Raw genomic sequence first — 22703 nt, 5'->3', positions numbered from 1 at the left:
TTAATGATATAATTGAAGAAATGCTTTCTGGGTTATTCTATTCTTTTATTTCTAGAATTGCCAACATTGAAACCTATTTGCTAGCTTGTTTATTCACTTAAGCGATGATATCTTTCCATAAATTTATAGATTATCTCCTCCACTCACAATGTTGCCCACCCGAATGTCATCATCAGATTTGGATATTTCTGAGAAAAAAAACGACATTGTCGAATCTTTTTGTTTTTCCTAATCACAACAAACCAAATCTCAAAAGATAACAACTTATACTGCAAGAAAAGGTGGTACTGCTTGGTAGAAGCAATGCCATGGAGGATGCATCAGGGGACAGTAAACTGTAAAAATACTTGCAGCTTTGTTTAAATCCAAACCAGGCAATTTGACTGATTAGTCATTGCCATGGAGGTATGCACCAGAGAATGGTGTCACCAAGGCTGAAAGGGATGCAATGCATAGACATGCTTGGTTTGCAAAAGACAGGGCCCCACTTGAGTTAAAAACTTTGTATATTCACATGCAATTGAGCCATTCTATGGGCTCAAACTGAAACTGTGTTAGAAATTATAGCAGGAACCAAAGTTAGAGCAAATGCTGCCCAATCACAGAATTACATCGAAGGTCAGACACTTGAGAGATGTGCAAGCATAGGATGATTGGGTACAGTCTGTACACTACCTGTTGTGAACAGCTGAAGGGGTGTGCTGCTTAACATAACCTGGCAGTGACTTGGATGCACAGCTTCCATACCCAGCATTACAATGGCCCTAAAACTCAATAAATTCCTATTCAGTATGGTAGACAGGAAACATTAAGCTTGACAGCAGCATCCTTTTGTGGAGAATAGGTTGCTGTTGCATTGTAGCAGTTCGAAAAGGTTAGCTTTACTTGTTGCTCAAATATAGCTGGAAGCATAAAGTGTCTGAAAATATGAGCAACCAGAGAAGTTTCGCACTGCAAATATATAACAGCAGCATATGGTATTCTCTAATTACAGGATTCTGTCATCAAGCCAAGAAAACCTGCCTAACAATCAGCAGGTGGTATATGAATTTCAGTGCTAGTGTGATGCCAAATATGTAGGCCATATATACCAAAGACTAGCAGATTTTATTAAATAGTAAGTCCTTTTAACTATACATCATAGGCAGCGTTCTAACCATAGCCATGCAACTAATGCTTGCCATGCACAGAAGACAGTACTCAACATTAAAATGTGATTTCATGATCAGACAATACTTATTAAATAATCTTGAATTACACAAACAACCAATTTAAGATGATTAATTGAGTTTACAAGGTCGTGCACCTATCTGTGCCAAAAGTTACATATACTTACATGCAGGGTCCTATCCTTTGTAAATAGAAAATGCATATATTGCAGATTTTTCAATCAAGAAAAAAAAGTGGGGGACAGTCATTCCTTAGTGCCAGCCCCATGGAAAAGCCTTGACGAATTTAATAAGATTTATACTGGTTGTGGTCTCAGCTCCAATTTCCTATCTGAATCCCATAACAACTAACACAGTGGTCCATCAAAAATCTAACTTCGCCTTGAAACAATTTCAGGACCCAGCCTCCATGCTTTCTAGGAAAGAACATTTCACACTTTTACAACCCGTTACAAGAAAATAATTTTCCTCTTCTATGTATTAAAAGGGGACTATTACTCTTAAATTGTCCACCAGTTTTAGTCTCTCCCATGAGGAAACATAGAATGGATCCATTCTATCAGACTCAAGATATTACAAGCTTCAATAACATCACCACTGACTTCTAAACACCAACAGATATGAGCTAAACTTGCTTATTCTTTTTTCATAAGATCAGTCTATCATGTCCTCAGCAGCAGCATTACACACAGAGAGAACGTTAACCACGACCCCATATCCCTCAGGACAATAGAGTCCTGTAACACTCTCATTTAACTTGCATACTGCTTCTCTATTCTTCCTCAGTGCACTTTTCCTGAACTGGTTCTAAAGCAATTTATTTTATTTTATTTCAAATAGGGAGACCAGAACTATGCATACTACTACAGATGGTATCTCAAAGGCCTGCATGGCTGCAATAAAATCTCCCTACTCCATTCCCCTTGCAGTTACAATATTCTATTTGCCTTCTTAACTATTTGCCATACTTACTTCCTGTGACTGATGTACCAGGACAACAATCCCTTTCGCAATTTTTTTTCCCCCACAGAGGACCTCTGAAGTCTACACACCACAGTAGTTTCTTTAGGCAGAAGCCTGTACATCAGTATGCTTTGAAAATCCCAGTGGCAGTGCATCACACAGCTTTCAAGAGAACATTGACCTGGACCTCTAGATCCCACAGTACAATAGAGTCCTATAACCGCTCTTCATTTAACTAGTATACTACTTTTTTATTCTTCCTCTGAAAATGAATAAGTTCACATTTATCCCATTATACCCCATCTACCAACTTTTTGACCACTCATTTGATCTACCTACATTTATTTGCAGACGACTTACTATTATATTCAACTTTGTCATTTTGCCACAATATTATTTGGTCCTTACATTGGATTAGATTGGAAATAGCTGAGAATCCAGCACAAATCCCAGTGATATTCGACTGATTAGAGCTTACCAACCTGAAATAGATTGATTTATTCTTAGTATCTGCTTTCTGATAGTTCACCAATTATTTTGCCATGTTAGTCTGCTCCACTTAAATCACATGCTTATATCTTGGACAGCAACCATATCAAATGCCTTTTGCAAAATCCCAGTACACCATATCTACTGAAACACCAATATCCAACGAGGATGTTACTTTACCAAAAAGCCCGATTAATTAGTTAGAAGACACTTTTCCTTTAATAAAGCTATGTCGACTCTATCTGACTATTTAATATTTTCCAATCTGCTGGGACCCTTCCATAATCTAAAGAACTTTACATGATTATAAGTAATGCATCTACTATCTGTACTGCCATTTACAGTCATACAGCATGGAAGCAGTCCTGGTTTCCTGAGCTAAATTAGCCTCATTTACCTGCATTTGGCCCATATTTTCTCAGTTTCTTCTTCCATCTACCAGACCTGAATGCACTTAATGACTAAGCACTCTACTCATTTTATGACCCTTTACTGTAGGCCATCTTGGGAACTTGTCAACCTTTAGGCCCAATTGCTTCACTAGCATCTTTTTTCTGGTGTTAAATATATTAAGTTCATCCCTGACCATCACTTCTTGACTTTGAGTTTTTGAATTCTTCTACCGTGAAAGCAGACAAAATAAGCCTCTCTCGTTTCCTTTTGTCATTACCCAACTCCCCATAGATGACCAACACCAGATTTAGTTACTCTTTTCCCTTTCAAAGGCTTGTAGAAACTCCTACTATCTGTTTTGTATTACTAGCTTTCTTTCATAACCCTTTTTATCATTTTAGTCATTCTTTGCCAATCTCCTGATTTGCCACTAATATTTGCAGATTTATAGTGTTTTTTTCAATTTGAGATCATCTTTTACATCCTTGTTTAGTTAACTGCCACGCTTTCAAAAGCAGTTAATTGCTCCCTGGTGCATTCTCCATGGCAAGACCCCTACCAGAGTTTACCTGTCAACTAATCAGCACCCTCTTCTCATCCTGTACAAATGGTTCTTCCCTTTGTGATTTGGCATTTTTGCAGTTCTGTCCTGAAGAGTGCAAGATGAAAAGCTTCAACAGCACATCTCTCTTTTTCAGCAATACTCAAGTTCTAAACTACCAAGAGTCTTGGATATGTGGTTTTCTACCCAATAACATAAACTATCAACAAATCATTTCAGATTTAAACAGATGAAGGTGGGACATCACTAGTCATATACTGCTAATTAAAGTAACTCATTGTCATTACACTTACTCAACCACTTGGTACCCAGCCAAATTCCCAAATAGATCTTTAATTCAATGAACTTCAATCTTAGCCAACAATCTTTTATGGAAGACCATATGAAGTAACATCTTAAAGTCTATATAAAGTTTCCATAGGGATTTCTCTGTCCAATACTTTAGTCACTTCTTCAAAACTTCAATCAGGTTGGTTAAGCATAACCTAAAACAATTCATATTGGTTCTCTTTGATCAGCTAAAAGAAATTCTCATGGGAAGACACCATCAATCTATTCAGTCTACTGAAGGAAAATTTGTCAGTGTTGCAGGGGACTATGGTGAGCATTATTTTTATTTATGAACAGAAATGGAAACAAAAAAAAAAGATGAAATTCAACTCATTATGCAGTATGGTCACTTGTTACAGTAGTTCCAGTGTTGTGAGGGTACATCCAGCAGATCAGTAATGTTTGCTAGTCTCAGAAAAGTAAATAAAACTGATCAATGATTAAAACAAATTTCCCTGAAAGTATAAAGTAGGACAACAAAATTGTTGACTGGAGAACAGGATTGAACGGACAGTTCACACTGAAGGCTGATACATTATTCACATAAAACCACCACAATGGCCCAATCTATTCTGCTTTTGTGCTGCAGTTAACAGTAATTATTGCGTGAGAGAGTTCGCAAGTGATAGTGCATTTATTGAAGATTTGTGTGTAACTGCATTTAAAAAAAAGGTACTTGTTGAAACAGTGAACCTCTGACCATTATGTTAGACTGATTTCTACAGCTCATCATTCATCCGTTGTTGATAACCTTCAATAATCTATACTGTATCTGCTAATACCTTGGGACAGTAGGCTGCTCAGTGATGCTCCTGTTCCAACCAGGCAATGGGAAGGAGGTAATAATTTACCTGATGTAGTCATGTCCTTGACTGTGTTGCATAAACATGTAAATTGGGTTTGACAAATAATTGTTAAAAGATTCAGAAATAAAGCAAGTTAAGGAATCATTTTAGTTATAATTCAGTGACACAACCTATGTAATTAATGAAAATTATTTATCTTAAGATGTATTTTAAAAATAATTTTCTTCAATCATTTATTTCAGGCCCACTTCAAAAGAAAGTTATTACATATACTGCCTCATGATTTAAGAATATTTTATAATTAGAATATCACCAACAACTGAATCGTTCATATGGAGTTTTGTTTTGATTATGGTAGCATAGCTCACAATCAGCCAAAATACAAAACAAAAATGACAGGACTTACCCTTGAAGCTATAACAGAAAAAATGCAGACAGTCACTGGAAGTAATAAGGTTTTGGTGTATCTCAGAGGTGTCTAAAAACAAGAAATAAAAAGACAGATTAACAGAACTACTACTTTCTGCTAAGTTAACCAGTTATGAAAAGCCAGGTTATGTTCAGGAGCTAGCACTGCAGCAGGCAGCCTCACTCACCAGCAAGTCAGACTTAAAGAATTAACCAGAGACATTTACAGCATAGACCCTTCCCAATTAATTCATACAAGATTTTTAAAAAAAGACAGGGCAAATATCATTAACTAACTTTTAAACCCAATTACATTTGAGACTGTTTCAGGTATCACTGGTCAGAATATAAATTAACAACTTGAAATTGTTAGCTCATTCAATTACTCAGAAAGCCTGAGTGAGCTTAGTGATTAGAGCTAGATCACAGCTTCAGAGGATCAATCATACCTATAGCTTAGGCACATCGGTCAAACTGGGAGGCACAGAAGACCCTTAAAGTCTTATTAACCTTGAGAGTATCACATTATGTATTTTCGTCTCATGTTGCACAAGAACCCAATTTTCAGAACAGAGTAGCCATCATGCAAAGAGGATTAACAACCTAACCCAAACTGAAATAGCAAAAACCAAAACACTCCAAATCACAATTGAAGTGGAATAGGAGCTTAAGTTTCAACATGCAATTGTTACTCAACTTCCAGGCACCTCTATGTCCAAATTGCAGGTATGAGAATATACCCATGTCATACATTTAAATTACTGTTCATTGTTGGTATTCTACATTGCCTATTGTATGTGAGTTTCTGAGATTGAATCTATGGTTGTAAAATGATTGATATTCCTTCAGACAACAAAACATACTTTGTTGTCATTTTCTTTTTATACTCAATCCACTTATTACATAGCAACTCTTATCTTGCATTTACGGTCAGTAATACAATTTCTCAGTAAACAGAAGAGACCAGAAATGGCTGAGCATAGAGTATACATTTTCAGGGGCAGAGATTGAGGTTATTTCCAAAGGAAAGGTACTTGGATAATAAACTAACCAAGACATTTGCAGTGGGAAGATCAAGGTACACACACCAAACCACATCAGTTCCTTATCCTACTCTTTTTCTTATGTGAATCAGAAGATAGGTGAGAAAATTTAACTACCACTAAGCACAGTGAATGAAGCATAGCACATTCAAAAGAATAGCAGAGCAGATATTTAAAAAGTTACATGCTGACTGGAGTGATGACCCTTTGCATCAGTAAAATAAATGGAGACTGAATGTCAAACTGGTGTCAAACCATCCTTTCTGTACATTCAATAGGCTAATCCCCTGTTGATAGAGGAATCTTATACCAATACATTAAGCATTTCATGAAAACACCTCAAAAATAAAAAGTAGGTTCCAGGGTGACATGCTCCAAAAAACTGCAGATTTAAATTTTGTTTAACATACTTTACGGTATTTTCCTTTATACCAATAAGTTATTCCAGTGATCAATTTGCATCGCCGATGACATTGCTCCATAAAGTGGATGTATTGCCTGCTGAGTACTGAAGTAAAAACAGTGCATTTTCAGCAGCATGTACTGGATTCCTTGCCTCTTAGCCTGACATCACTACTACAGAGAGTTGATAGAACTGCTGCTAAAGTAAATATCATGTCTTGAAAACCAGGAATTGCAAAGCAAGGTTTGAAAGCATTAACCCAATACGCATTGTGAACATGGTTTGTATAGCTGTGGGCCACAGTAGTGGTCTGGACAAATTGGAGCTGATAGGTCATGTACAAATGGAGCTCTGGTTGACAAGTAGCAGATGGTAACTGGTCACCAGTCCACAAATCAACACAAAAGATCTTCTGTGTCCCAATAATTATATGATTGGTTCTCAGATAGCATAGCAGCTTAAAGCTGTGAACAAGATACAGGAAGAAGCCTCAACAACCACCAGATTAGGAGCTCTCTCCGTTCTCTGCAATAAAAGGCACTTTAAGCTGGAGGAAAATCAGATTCTCTTTCCTTCAGCAGGGGCTTTAAGCTGCCACTTTTAATTGATAAGTCATCTTCTATAATCAATCATTTGCAAACCTGAAAAATCAAGACTAAGAAATAGCATTTTGATCAGCACAAGAACCACCTCAACAGATTCTGTGAACAACCACTAAACTGTTTTCTCAGTTCTTCCTTCACCCATAATACATGGATTTTTTTCTACCTATGTCAGTGCACGTTGTGGATTAGAGTTTTAATTATTAGAGTTATACACTGATGGGTAATAACTATAACCAGAGTATAATTACTTGTAATAAATCATTAATTCTTGTTAGGTCAGAAACAAAAATTAGGTCTTGTCAATGTGGGTCTGAAAATCAGTAAGTAGGGGAATCTTTGCAAAAGTTTAAAAATCTTTAATTTTTGTGATGGGTCCAGGAATAGCAGGGCTGGATCTCCATAGTGCTAACTTAGAGAGTTGTGATACAGGGAATAGATACATATGACTTCTAGCATGAGGTCACTGTAGCTGAGAGTGGATATAAAAGGTCACTCACAGGACGTCTTTAAAACCCATTCTTTCACCAGCTTCTTGGGATGCTTTGTTCACCAATATCCATAGTATATAAATACAATAGGGATCTGATTACAATTTCTACTCTGTTCACTGAAGATTAATACCCCAATGTTCATTTCAATATATTTTACATTGTTAAAAGATTACCTCAATTTCCATGAAATCAAACTCCACAGCACATGTGTACATCAGCGTGTCAAAATCCTTGTAGTTGGTGAACTTAGATTTCAGTAGATTACTTATGTGCGCCTGGAAGCAAAAGGAAACATATAGCTAGAACATTTCATTAGCACATGGCAACAGTACATCAGTTTTGAAACTGACCACAACATAAAATTAAAGCTTAGAATGAACTGATGTGGGAAACAAATAGAAAAACAATACAGATATCAAGTGACCTGAAAAGAAACTACACTTCAAGATCGAAAGCCATATTAGTGACCGTGCAAGTTCACCTTTATAACAAGATGACATTCTGTTCGCCGAGCTGGGAATTTGTCTTGCAAACTAGTGGTCGCCGTAGTCTGGCTGTCAGTTTGGCAACCCAAAGGACTAGCCACACTACCATACATCAGGAGCATTTCTGAACTGACAGCCAGACTACTGCGACCACTAGGACTCATAACAGCACACAAACCAACAGCCACGCTCAGACAACAACTCACCAGAATGAAGGACCCGATACCCAACATGAGCAAAACTAATGTAGTGTACAAAATCCCATGCAAGGACTGCACAAAACACTACATCGGACAAACAGGAAGACAGTTAACGATCCGTATACACGAACACCAACTAGCCACAAAACGACACGACCAGCTATCCTTAGTAGCCACACACACAGACGACAAGCAACATGAATTCGACTGGGACAACACTACCATTATAGGGCAAGCCAAACAGAGAACAGCCAGGGAATTCCTAGAGGCATGGCACTCATCCACAGATTCTGTCAACAAACACATCCCAATATACCGACCACTACAGCGGACAGCTCGAACTGACAACCGGAAGCGGCAGAGACAGGTCACTATAAATGCCGGAGGAAACAGCACAGAAGCGCTTCACAGGAGGCTCCCAAGCACTGAGGATGTCACCTAGACAGGGGACGAAACGTTTGCAAGACAAATTCCCAGCTCTGCGAACAGAACCACAACAACGAGCACCCGAGCTACAAATCTTCTACCAAACTTTGAATAACAAGATGACTTCTCAAGTAAATCCAAACTAACTTACAAGCAATAAAGAGAACTGACTGGAAAATGTGACAAAAGGTCATAAACATGTCAGTCATGATCCAGGCATAACTGATGACAAAAGACTAAGAGGAGTCCTGAGTATATTCATCAATTTTCACTCCAATGAGACTTACAACACTGCTAACTCAGCTCACCGTGCTCTTGCTTTGAAAATTGGTGAATTAACCCATCAAAGTTCCCAGAATGGGTACTATGTGCAGAAGACATTTGGAAAGTTTACATGACCAATATTGCCCTCCACATTACTTAATCCTTCCAACCAAGCAATAGCCCAGTGTAATGTTTTTTTCTACACTTGGCCAAACAATTGTTCATTTGGTTGGACAAATGACAAAAAAAATCATCAAAACCGGTAGCTTCTGGAGCACTTACCTCTGCTAGCCAAGAATCTACCTACATCTCCCAAAAACTGATTACTAGGAAATGTGCAAAGGCTAGAAAAACATTCCTGATTTTAGCTCATTGCTAGGAATTTAATCTCCCAGTAAACAAGACAAAGGTTGAGGCATCACCACAAAATACAAACCACTAACAGAGTAAATAGCAGCTCCAATCTGCAATTAACAAGTCTAAACAATTAATCCTTGCATTTGGCCAAATAAGCATTATAATTTTTTTTTGTGCAGCGCTTCTATATCTTTCCTAAAATAGATACTTACATCATCTGCAACTCCTAATAGTTTAGAAGCAACGAATTTGAGCGCTATAGTTCCAAGAAGCCAGACAGTTCCTTTAGCCACCTGAAAAATTATTCAAATATTGAGTTTACTGTTTACATAACCATAGAATAGTTACAGCACAGAAGGCTATTCAGCCCATCAGCTATGTTGACTCTAAGGAGCAATTCACCTGGTGTCACTGTCACCTACTCCTTGTAGTCCAGCACATTCTTTCCTTCTCAATTCCATCTTCAGCTTGCCTTCATTGTAGATGCCGACTGTGCATTCCAGACCCTAACCACGTGCTGTGTGAAATGTGGCCTTGTTGCCATTGTTTCTTGTTAAAATTACATTTTATATAAAACGCTCTCTGCTTCATTATCCTCTAGCAAGCAGGAATTATTTCTCCATATCTACCATTCAGAGATAATTTTCAATAAATTATCAAATTTCCTATCATCCTTTTTTCCTTCAAGAAAATCATCCCCATCTTTTCCATATATCTATACAATTGTAGTTCTTTATCACCTCAAACCATTCTCAATAATTTTCCTGCATCCACTCAATGGCTTTCACCTCAGTTTAAAAAAAATGGCACCCAAAACTGTAGGCAATACTACATTTGAGACCAAATTTTAATTTTATATAGCTTTTAACAACTCATGCCCTTTTTAATAAAGCTGAAGTTGCCGTAAGCTTCACTGTCCAGCCTTCTTCAATAATTTATGAACATATATGCGTAGGTACCTCCACACCTGTATGCATCCCTCATATTTTATATATAAATATATAGCCTCTCTGTATTATTTCCACCAAAATGAATCACTTCACATTACACTGCATTAAATTTCACCTGCCATTTATCTTCTTCCACTTACTGGTCTACATTCTTTTGACTTTCAACACCATCTTCCTCATAGCCACAACACCTACAAAGCTTCTTAATCATCTGCAAACTTTCAGATGGTGCCCTGTACGTGAGAGTCTAGGTGATTTATCTCTTACCAGGAAAAGCAAGGGTCCTAACACCCACCTCTGGGGAACTCCACTATAAACCCATTGTGAAACAACTGCACTCAGTTTACTGTCACTCAGCCAATTTCATGTACCTACGGCAACTGCCCTCTTTATTACATGGGCTCTAACTTGATGTCCAGCATTAATCTGTTAATACATCACATTATTAACATGGCATTGGAAATCATCATACAGCGCATCAACAGTATTATTCTCACCAACCCTTTCTATCACCTCATCAAAAAGTTAAAGTAAATTAGATAAATATAATTTGCTTTTAAAATATCTGTGCCAGCTATCTTTAATAAAACTGCACTTGCATAAGTGAGTATTAATTTTTTCCCAAATTATTATTTCTAAAAGCTTCAGAATCATAGCATCATTATGGTGCAGAAGGCAGCCATTTAGCCCAACATGTCTGCACTGGCTGTCTTATTGAGCAGCTTGTCTTTGTGTCAGTTTCCCACACTTTCCATGCAACCCTGCACACTACATGTTTATTTGAATTTAATTATCTCAATCATTTCAATGTCCCCAGAATTCCCCAATTAAACCTGCTTCCATCACACTTCTAGGCAGTTCAATCCAAATCGGAATGAAAAAGTTTCTTCTCACATTGCACTTCTTTTCTAAATCACTTCAAAATCTGTGTCCTTTCATTCTTGATCCATTAACAAGAATAGTTGCGCCCTGCCTAATCTATTCAGATCACTCAAGATTTTGAAAACTATTAAATATCCTTTTTGCATTTTTTCTCCAATGAAAACAATCCTAACTTCTCAAATCCCATCTTTTCTAGCATCATTCCCATAACCCTCTTCGGCATTCTGTACAACCTCCTTAAAGTATGGCAAAAAAAAATGCACATGACACTCCATCTGAAGTTAAATTAGTGTTTTAGAGAGGAGTAGCAAAATCTCCCATATGTTGTACTCTATGCCACTATGAATAAATTCCAGGATACCATAAGCTTTTTTAAAGGGCTGTTCACATGTCTTGTCACCTATAATAACATGCACATACACAGACAGGTGTCTCAGTCCCTGTATAACCTGTAGAATACCCCCTTTCTTTTAAAAAAAAGTATCTTATGTTCTTGCTACCAAATGAATGATTTATTTCTTGTCATAAATCTTGAAGATACAGTGAAAAGGGAAAAGGATGCTATCTCACTTTTACACATTGAACTTTATCTATCACCCATCTGCCTACTCCACCAACTTGTCAATGACCTTTTGAAGTTTTACATTGCCTTTGCAATGCAAAATTTTAAACTGACTGGTCTGTGCTGGGTTTACTTTTACACCTTTTCTGAATATGGGTCTAATATTTGCAATTGTCAGTTCTCTGATATCACTCTCAAATCTAAAGAAAACTGGAAAATTAGGGCCAAAGCTTCTGCAATTTCCAACCTCATGTCCCTCTGTATCCTTGGACGCATCACATACAGTACAGGTGCCTTATAAACCTAGAGTACAAATAGCCTTTCCAATATTTCCACCTTATTAATTTTCAACATTTCATGTGTCAAAACCATCATTTCTTTCATCATGACAGTGCAGTATTTTCTTTGTTAAAAACAGTTTCCAAGTATTCATTTAATACCTCAGCCATGGCCACAGCTTCCATATGTAAATAGCTCCCTGGGTCCTAAATGAAATAATTTACTGCATTTTTATTCTTTATGTACCAAATTCTTTGTAAGAGAGCACTTCATTTTCAGAAAAAATGAAACAAACATGTGAAAACCTCAGTTTGATCATAAGTACTCCTTCCATCCTACTACAGACAGGCATAATAAACACAGAACGAATGACAGATCAAATAATTAATGGAAACAAACCACATATTTTCTCAACTAATAATACTATTATACTTCTGAATAATTTTATTACAAGTTCTCAACTTTCAAATCTAAATCAAAAATGAGATTTAAACAATTCTTAATTCTGCTTCAATCAGCCCTCCCTTCAAAACATCCAAGAGCTTTCCTTTGAAAGCAAATTTATTGAGACCAGGGTGTTATGGGCCTCCATTAATCCACTAGTGAATTTTTGACTGACAAGTGTTGCCCCATTAGCCCAAATGGTAAAATGTTTTCTACAGTAAAGTACCACTGTACTTTTTGAAACTTTTCATGTCTATCCTGAGATAGCAACAGCTTGATTTATGCAAACTCAGCATTACAGTTTACTGTCTTAATAAGGTCATTAACACTGTCCCCTTCAAACATCTTATCCTGCTCATTTTCTATCTTCAATGGAGCTGAGGATCTGTGTACTAGTGTTGTTTCTCTTCCACAGGAGGGTTGGAAGATCTGCAATTTTAAAATCAATTCAAGATTGCGCCCCTGCGAAGATTGATTTGACTAATTTTCTCAGAGAGCACAGAACAAAGAAATAAAAACGCTGCAAATAAATATATGCATGACAATCCAGTCAACAGTACAAAGAATTGGCCTGCACTTTGCAGCTTGGATTTCCCAATGGACAGAAGCTCGAGTGAAGAATGGCAGAGTGCCACTTACGCCTGCCCAACTTTATAAGCATCAGTACTGTTGCAGTTTGTGGTGGCAGCATTATTCAGTAGTTTGGCTGTGATCCTGCATTAGAAATGCTTCTTGTTCAGAGCTTGGCCATTTGGGAACATGAAATAGGGTTCAAAAATTTGGTGCATGCTTAAAAGGGACTCAAAACACCACTGTCAATTCTACGTAACCAATTCAAGAATGACTCAAAGGTTTGTAGTAAGACAAAGCACACCAGATTCTCTACTGCTCAGAGAGCATGCCTGGGGAAGCAATATATTCTGGCACTGTACAGTGCAGAGTGCAGCACAAAGAGAAATAATGATAAATGACAATCAGGGTACGTGCACCAACTCAATCACCCCAAATTCAGAAATTCCAAAATTAATTTACTCATTGCAACAGATTAACCAAGATACCTACCATTTCCATTAAAGCATTACATTACTTATCCTAACAATTACACTTAATTGTTTTTAACACTGTGTTAAGTAGCTTAAATAGATTATCATGTATGCCTAAAATTGCATAGTACTCTTCACCTGGAAGAGAGTCCCTTTATCACATCCCTGCATTGATTCATTAGTGTTATGCATGAAAATACATCTTGCACATCCCACGTATACACCTTTTAAATAGATTAGATTAGATTACTTACTGTGTAAACAGGCCCTTCAGCCCAACAAGCCCACACTGACCCTCCGAAGAGCAACCCACTCAGACCCATTCCCCTACATTTACCCCTTCACCTAACACTACGGGCAATGTAGTGCGGCCAATTTACCTAACCTGCACATTTTTGGACTGTGGGAGGAAACAGGAACACCCAGAGGAAGCCCACGCAGACACGGGGAGAATGTGCAAACTCCACACAGAGAGTTGCCTGAGGCGGGAATTGAACCTGGGTCTCTAGCGCTGTGAGTCACCGTGCTGCCCACAGTTACCTCCATTTTACTAACTAAAACGGGAACATAAATGGGTAACTAACGTCTAGCATCCTTTCTCAGAAAGCAAAGCAGACATGAAAGAGAGCTGCAACACAAAAGAGCCACACAAACCTCTGATGCGAAAAGATAGTTGTAAAACAGGCTTGGTACATTGAAGTCTACCACAAATTATAATTTGAGAACCAACGGATTCAAAATGCTTCTTGTAAATTTTACCATCCAAATTATTTAAACCCATCAGTAAGTGATTTTCACATGTGTCCTTTTATACAGGTTTTATGTAATTTGTTTCAGTAATATTGATCGTTTGTACCACAAATTGAAATGTTGTTAATGTGATCATCACTGGGCCTTCGTAAACAATCAAGATCACATCACCACTGATATATTCAAAATAAGCTGGCAGCAACCTTCCAAATTCTGGGGGGGAAAAAAAAGAATTAAATATGCAAGCCCATATTTTTATATTCTTAAGTCAGAATCTGGAGAGTTGCACATTATGTTTCTTTTAAAAGATTATATAATGCGTGCTGTAGAAAATGCAACTTACCCATGAATATGCAACAGACCGTGGCCAATATGCACAAAAACGCGATCTAAAAGCAACCAATCCCTGAGGGGTAGGAAGAAATGATTGTTAGTGATGATTATCAGAGGCTAACCGTAATGAAATATCTAACAATTTTATTTTTGCAAGGGTCAGATTCTTAGCCACATATATCCAGCATGTTTGTACTTGGCCATTTCTCACTCCTAACTGATTCCTTCTAGCATCTCAAAATGATCAAGACTCCTCATGGCCCAGACTTCACAGACAATAACAAAATGACTGCACTCGCCATGGAGCAAGTATGGAAGAAGTTACTCCCAAAGACCCAGCAAGCTGTGATGTGGATTCCCTTTTCCAAACCTCATTTACAGACTGCCGCCATGTCAAAGGGATCCCCGGCAACAGCAATGAAATCAATCAGGATAAACATATGAGCATAATCATTGAAGGTAGGAGAACAGGTGGAGAGAGCACTTAATAAAACATATAGTGTCCTCTTCGATTAATCGTGACAAAGTAGAAGAGCAAATGAGTGCAGTTGAACTTGACACTTTTGTATCCTCAACTGGATTACTGTGTACAATTGTGGGTGCCATAATATAGGAAATATGTGAATGCATTGGAGACAGTACAGAAGCAATTTACAAGAATGGTTTCAGAAACTAGAAACTTCTATTATGACAACAAGGTTGAAAAGTTGGAACTATTCTCTTTGGAAAGAAGGCTGGAGGGAGATTTGACAGGTTTTCAAAATCATGAGTATGCTAGACAGAGCAGATATGGAGAGGCTGTTCCAGTTTGCAAAAAAAAACAAGGGGGCATAGATTTAAAATAATGTGTAAGTGAAGCAAGAGTGATTAGAGAAAATAAAAACTTTCCTCAGTGAGTAGTTAATGTATGAATGCTTGCCTGGAAACATGGTGGAGACAGGTCTAATTCAAGCTATCAAGAGGACATTACATGATTATTTGGATAGAAATCATATGCAGGAATATGGGGAAGAGTCAGGAGGGTGGCACTAGGTAAAAGAACTGGTGCAGGTGTGATGGACTGAATGGCTTCTTTCGGCGGTATAACAATTCTGTGATTCTTTGAAACATCCAATCAATTTAATGTACACTCAAAGCTAACAAACTGAAACATCAAATGCATTGACTATCCTTCCATAAAAACATACTAAGTCAGGGCAGGAGTTGGACAATTGGTCTCTTGAGCCTGTTCCATCATCCTATGAAATCACTGCTGAACTGATGTGGCTTTCAGTCCACTGTACTGCCTCACCCAAAAAACTAAAATTTGTCAAAAATCTTTTGAGTACATTCAATGACCCAAAATCCACTGCTTGTTGGGAAGAAGAATACCAAACTAACAATCCCAGAGGAGAAATTCCTCCTAATCTCCATCTCTATTCGGAAATTCCTCATTTTAAAACTGTATTACCTATTTCCCCAAAAGCAATATCCTCTCAGCATCTAACTTGTAAAGCAACTTTAGAAATTATAGGTATTAATAAGATTCCCAGTAAGACTTCCTTTAAATAAACCTATATAGATAGGGAAATAAACGGTTGGTTTATACTCAAGAATGTAATGTAATGAAAGTTGAAGTATCAAATAAACTCAAAATTAAAAATAACTTTAAAATGATGGAGAAATTCAACATTTCACAAATGAAAAATTCAGTTTTTCAAAGCCAGACTGATCCTGGAGCAATAATTATCAAATTACACTTATGAAAATAAATTATATTATTTCAAATAGTATAACAATTTCAAAGATCTTTGTTTCAGCAATAACTAATAACACAGGACAAATTTAATTATTTCTAATTAGCTGCACTTCATTGATACAGGCTTGTAATTTTCAAGAGACCACATTCATTGTTTTAAAGGCATTTTGATGACATAATGCTTTATGGGGCTTTTAGCAAAAACTGCTTTGCTCCAAAGTGTTCAAAGCTTAAGACTAAGTTAAATTGTTTTTAAGTTTGAATTGTGCTCTGTGAGGCATAGCCTACAAATCCTGATACTAATCAGACTACTTTCTCAACTTGGCTACAGGCTTGAATTTGGAGACTCTGCCAAGTGATCAAAAATGAGTTTCAACAAAAAGTTATGAACTTGAAATGTTTATTCTACTTCTCCCTCCATTAGTGTATTTGACTTGCTAAGTAAATCAAGCATTTTTGTTAATGCAACAAATCCTGATTGCTTGATGCATCTTCAGCTTTAGGTGAACTAAACAGTTTGAAAATTGGTAACATTCCACAATCGAGAAGTAACATACAGCACAGCTGTCACCATTGTCTCCTGAGACATGTACTACATCACATAAGTACACTGATGTTTGCTATGCAGAGAACTGCAATGTACACTGTGGGCCAGGCACCATCCTCGAGCTAGTACTGAGTGTGTTAATACACAAACTGTTGGAGTATTCATTATTCAAAGAAGAGACAGATGAAATAGAGCAAAGTATGGCATGGATATAGGAGGGGCACAGAGTATACATCTGTGGCAATAATGGAGCAGAATGCTAGAGAACTAAGACATCATTGCAGAGGGGTACGAAACTGGATTTAAACCCACATCCTGAATGTGTTCTTGAGCGTAACAGTAATTTTCCACCCCACATAAAAACAAATCAGAGCAATGTTCTTATGCTACTGCAGCACTACTTCACATTCTGTTGACAGGAAGTGAGACAGAGAGCCAAAACACGAGCATTAAGTACAGGAATTGGGAGGTCATTTTGCAGCTGTACAGGACATTGGTTAGGCCACTTTTGGAATATTCCATGCAATTCTGGTCTCCTTCCTATCAAAAAAAAGAGATCTCCTTTCTTTTTGAAACTTGAAAGGGCTCAGGAAAGATTTGCATGGATATTGCCTGGGTTGGAGGATTTGAGCTATGACTCTATGAGAGAGAAAAAGTAGAGAGAAGGAATAGAAAATAGAAATAGAAAGAGAGCTTGGATATGCTGGATAAAAGGTTACAGCTGTGCTAGACAGAATGTACTTACCCAAATGATTGCCAGAGATGAAGCGTAATAGGAGCATAACAGCATGGCATTTCCAAACATTAACACAAAACAAATCAGCAAGGATATCTGTGGAGGGAAGCAGTAAAAGGTAAAGATAAAATGCTTGAAAACTGTGTAGCCTCTTACCATGTCCCTCAGCTATTCCTGAAAAACAGGGCTTCTTCAACCCAGAAACATCCACTTGCAATTATTTCATGGTAGATTCTACATAAAGCCGGAGGGGAAAATTTGTTTTTTTTTAGAACATAGAACAGTATAGCACAGAACAGGCCCTTCAGCCTACGATGTTATGCCGACCATTGATCCTCATGTATGCACCCTGAAATTTCTGTGACCACATGTATGTCCAGCAGACTCTTAAATGTTCCCAATGACCTTGCTTCCACAACTGCTGCTAGCAATGCATTCCATGATCTCACAACTCTGTAAAGAGCCCGCCTCTGACATCCCCTCTATACTTTCCTCCAACTAGCTTAAAACTATGACCCCTCGTGTTAGCCATTTCTGCCCTGGGAAATAATCTCTGGCTATCGACTCTATCTATACCTCTCATTATCTTGTATACCTCAATTAGGTCCCCTCTCCTCCTCCTTTTCTCCAATGAAAAAAGTCCGAGCTCAGTCCACCTCTATTCATAAGATAAGCCCTCCAGTCCAGGCAGCATCCTGGTAAACCTCCTCTGAACCCTCTCCAAAGCATCCACATCTTTCCTATAATAGGGCGACCAGAACTGGACGCAGTATTCCAAGTGCAGTTTAACCAAAGTTTTATAGAGCTGCAACAAGATCTCATGACTCAAACTCAATCCCCCATGTTAAATGAAAGCCAAAACACCATATGCTTTCTTAACAACCCTGTCCACTTGGGTGGCCATTTTAAGGGATCTATGTACCTGCACACCAAGATCCCTCTGTTCCTCCACGCTGCCAAAAATCCTATCCTTAATCCTGTACTCAGCTTTCAAATTCGACCTTCCAAAATGCATCACCTCGCATTTATCCATGTTGAACTCCATCTGCCACCTCTCAGCCCATCTATGCATCCTGTCAATGTCCCACTACAACAGCCCTCTATACTGTCAACGACACCTCCAACCTTTGTGTCGTCTGCAAACTTGCTGACCCATCCTTCAATCCCCTCATCCAAGTCATTAATAAAAATTACAAACAGTAGAGGCCCAAGGACAGAGCCCTGTGGAACACCACCCACCACTGATTTCCAGGTAGAATATTTTCCTTCTACTACCACTCGCTGTCTTCTGTTGGCCAGCCAATTCTGTATCCAGACAGCTAAGTTCCCTTGTATCCCATTCCTCCTGACCTTCTGAATGAGCCTACCATGGGGAACCTTATCAAATACGTTGCTGAAGTCCATATACATCACATCCGTAGCTCGACCCTCATCAACTTTTCTAGTCACATCTTCAAAAGACTCGATAAGATTTGAGAGGCATGACCGGCCCCTCACAAAGCAGTGTTTTCTTTGTTAGTTTGTGAAATGGGAGTGCTGGTGACTGGCCAGCATTATTTCCTGTCTCTAGTTGCCCTTGAGAAGGTGATGGTGACGTATCTTCTTGAACTGCTGCAGTCCACCTGCTGTGGATTGACCTACAAAGGCATTAGGGAGGAAACTCCAGGCTTTTGACAGAGTGAAGAAACAGTGATATATTTCCAAGTCAAGACGGTAAGTGGCTTGGAGGGGAACTTGAAGGTGGTGGCATTCCCATATATCTCCTGCCCTTGTCTTTCTAGATGGAAGTGGTTGTGAGTATGTAAGATGTTGTCTGAGGATCTTGGGTGAATTTCTGCAGTGCATCTTGAAGATAGTATACACTGCTGCTACTGAGCCTTGGTAGTGGAGGAAGTGGATGCTTGTGGATGTAGTGCCAATCAAGCAGGCTGCTTTGTACTGGATAGGGTCAAGCTTCTTCAGTGTTGTTGGGGCTGCACTCTTCCAGGGCAAGTGAGGGGCATTCAATCAATCACTCTCCTGGCTTGTGCCTTGTATATCATGGACAGGCTTTGGAGAGACAGGAATGTTACTTGCCTTAGTATTCCCAGCCTCTGACCTGCTCTTGTAGCCACTGTGGTTATGTGGTGACTCTAGTTGAGTTTCTGGTCAATGATAATCCCAAGGATATTGACAGTAGGGGATTCAATAATGGTAACATCATTGAATGCCAAAGAAGTGGTTAGATTGTCTAATATTGGTGATGGTCATGGCCTGGCATTTGTATGATGTCAATGTTACTTGCCACTTGTCAGTCCAAGCATGGATATTGCCCAGATTATGTTGCATTTGGACATGGACTCCTTTGGCATCTGAGGAGTGGCGAATGGTGAACATTGTTCACCAGTGATTGCACGTCCCTACTTCTGACCTTATGGTGGAGGGAAGGTCATTGATGAAGCAGCTGAAGACGGTTGGGCCTAGAACACTACCCTGAGGAACTCCTGCACAGATGTCCTGCAGCAGAGATGACTGACCTCCAAAAACCACTATCATCTTTCTATGTGTCAGGTACGACTCTAACCACCAGGAGGTTTGTATGTACAGTGAAGATAGGAAGAGAAAAGAACCAAAAAAGTGTGGGCATACAATTGTGGTTAAAATACTAAACGACTAATTAATATTTACAAACTGAACATGCTGTATAAGCCCCAAAGATTCAACTCTCCTGATTTCACAAAGAACTGGAGTAGGACCTGCTTTTCCACACCACTGAATTCTGTTGTAAATCTTACCACACCAATTACACCAAAGAAACCATAATCTCCACAGCCACATTTACACTCTTTCAATTTTATCCAAAACGCAATTTAATACCCGATGTAGAATAAACTTCTGTTGTTTGCTGCAGTAACAATCAGATCACTAACAAGATAGGCTATTGAACTTTCTGATGAAAGGTCACTGATTTGAAACATCAATTACATTTTTTTTCTTTCCACAGACTGCTGCTTGACCTATTAGATATTCCCACTATGTCGCTCTACTTCAGATTTCCAGCATCCTCAGTATTTTGTTTTATTCGATTTATGATGTTGATTGAAAACAAAATGCAGAAAGACGACTGTTGCTGATGATTTAAACCAGCATACTAAATAAAAGTTACTTAGTTTTTCAGAGCTCTTGCACATAACTCTAATCTTCTTTTCCTTTGTTTATTGTCTGAAGCCAGATGTGCATCAAGCAATTTCCTCTAATTGCAGTTCTTTCATAATCAAAAAAAACTAAATATTTTTAACTTAATGCTCTCATTGTCAGAAAAAATACAAGTGCATTTTCTTTTCAGCCTGCAGTCTATTCAGTTAACACTCTGAAAATTAATCCAAGCAGGGTCCTTTCATCATATATTACCTGTGAGATTCTACAGGCCCTCTTTACTGAAACCAATATTAGAAGCAAAGCTTCTTCAAACCTCTGCCACCATCCAATATGATGATTGACCTTCCAACTGACCTCCAACTTTTCTGCTCACTCTCCATATCTCTTAATTACCTTACAACAAAAAAAAATCTGCCTCAGTCTTGAATATGTAACACCAATGCAGCATCCATAACAGCTGGATTACAGAATTCTCAAAAGAAAAGGAATCTGTTCTAAACTCACTTAAATGATTGATCTCTAATGTGTTCTACGCGGAGTAGCCATAGGTAACAGTTTCTCACTTTACACGGTCAAGATCCTTTAGAATCCTGTAGGCTTCCCGAGATCACCTCTTATTTTTCTGAACTTAAGGTAGTTTAAAACAACTAAGTTAGCCCCTCAACACTGAGCAACCATCACATTTCATAAACAAAGCTAGTAAACCTACACATGTACTGCTTCCAGTACAACTATGAACTTCAACAGATGTAGAGACCAAAACTACATACAGTGCCCCGGTGTAGTTTCACAACAGCCCTGTATAATGGTAACAAGACTTCTTATTTTTATAATGCATATCCTCTTGCAATAGCAGTCAACATATTATTTGCCTTCTGAATTGCTTGCTAACTTTGGGTTCCTTTAACAAATATATCCAAATCCCTCTGAATATTATTTACAATTTTCACACCTTTTAAAAAAATTTTTCTTTTGACAAATGTGATTAACCTCTCCCCACCATCCACTCCCATATTATACTCTATCACTTAGCTGTTCATTTTACCTATCTATTTGTAGCACCTATGCACTCCCCTCATTGCTTATATTGTCACTTAACTTTGTACCATGAACTGACTTAAATACTAACTTAAAAACCTTAGTCTCATGTATTTATGGGATAAGTGATCTTTATGGCATTTCAGGAGATGCAGCCTCAAGCCTAAAATATTCGACTTATCCCACCGATTCCTGTCTATTTACCAATCCTTCATCCATGCTAACATATAGGATTTCCAACTTTGTGAGCCCTTATCTTTCATACCAACTTTTGTGTGGTACCTCATCAAAAGACCATTGGAAATCCAAGTGCATCAAAGCTCCCCTTTATTTACCCTATTGCAAAAAGCTCGAAGAAAACAAAAATTCAACCAATTCCCCTTTTATAAAGTAAGGCAAAAGACAAGGAGTGCTGGGGATTTGAAATAAAAACAAGAACTCAGCAGACCTGGTGGCTTCTATGGAGAAAAAGTTAACTTTGAGTCCAAATAGTCTTTGGACTATTTCATTCCCCTCCCATACAACCCCCATAACAACTTTGTCCGATGATACTACAAACTTTCTAAGTGCACTTTTAAATACTCTCTCAATAAAAGGTTCAAGTTTTTCGACAACTGATGTCGAGCTTTACACTTCCTTTCTTGAGCAGCAAGGTTTATTTGCTAGCTACCAATCTGCAGGGCCTACTCCCATATCTGGGGAATTTTAGAACTTCATGATATGTATATTGATTCTTTATACAGTTTTCTTTTCAAACTCTAAAATGAAGGCCATTTAGTCCTGGGGATTTATCAGATTGGAGCTCCTTAATTTTCTCCAATGTATACTCTCTGTTTATAATAAATTAGAGTCTTTCACACTTATTACTT

At 38.1% G+C, this 22703-nt stretch overlaps 1 protein-coding gene across 4 annotated transcripts in view; it reads right to left on the bottom strand.

Moving 5' to 3' along the window:
- Positions 1-22703, bottom strand: part of dpy19l1l (dpy-19-like 1, like (H. sapiens)) — an 88518-nt gene that overhangs the window by 34632 nt on the left and 31183 nt on the right. For all 4 annotated transcript variants that reach the window (XM_072571008.1, XM_072571009.1, XM_072571010.1 and 1 more), the window contains 5 exons: positions 17668-17754; positions 14648-14710; positions 9607-9687; positions 7836-7937; positions 5119-5190 (listed from right to left, as the gene is read on the bottom strand). In XM_072571008.1, the coding sequence (XP_072427109.1) occupies positions 5119-5190; positions 7836-7937; positions 9607-9687; positions 14648-14710; positions 17668-17754 (405 nt within the window). The remainder of the gene's footprint in view (positions 1-5118; positions 5191-7835; positions 7938-9606; positions 9688-14647; positions 14711-17667; positions 17755-22703) is intronic.

Source organism: Chiloscyllium punctatum, chromosome 5, assembly GCF_047496795.1.
Source record: "Chiloscyllium punctatum isolate Juve2018m chromosome 5, sChiPun1.3, whole genome shotgun sequence".
Lineage (NCBI taxonomy): Eukaryota > Metazoa > Chordata > Chondrichthyes > Orectolobiformes > Hemiscylliidae > Chiloscyllium > Chiloscyllium punctatum.
This window is presented reverse-complemented; position numbering and strand designations above follow the sequence as displayed.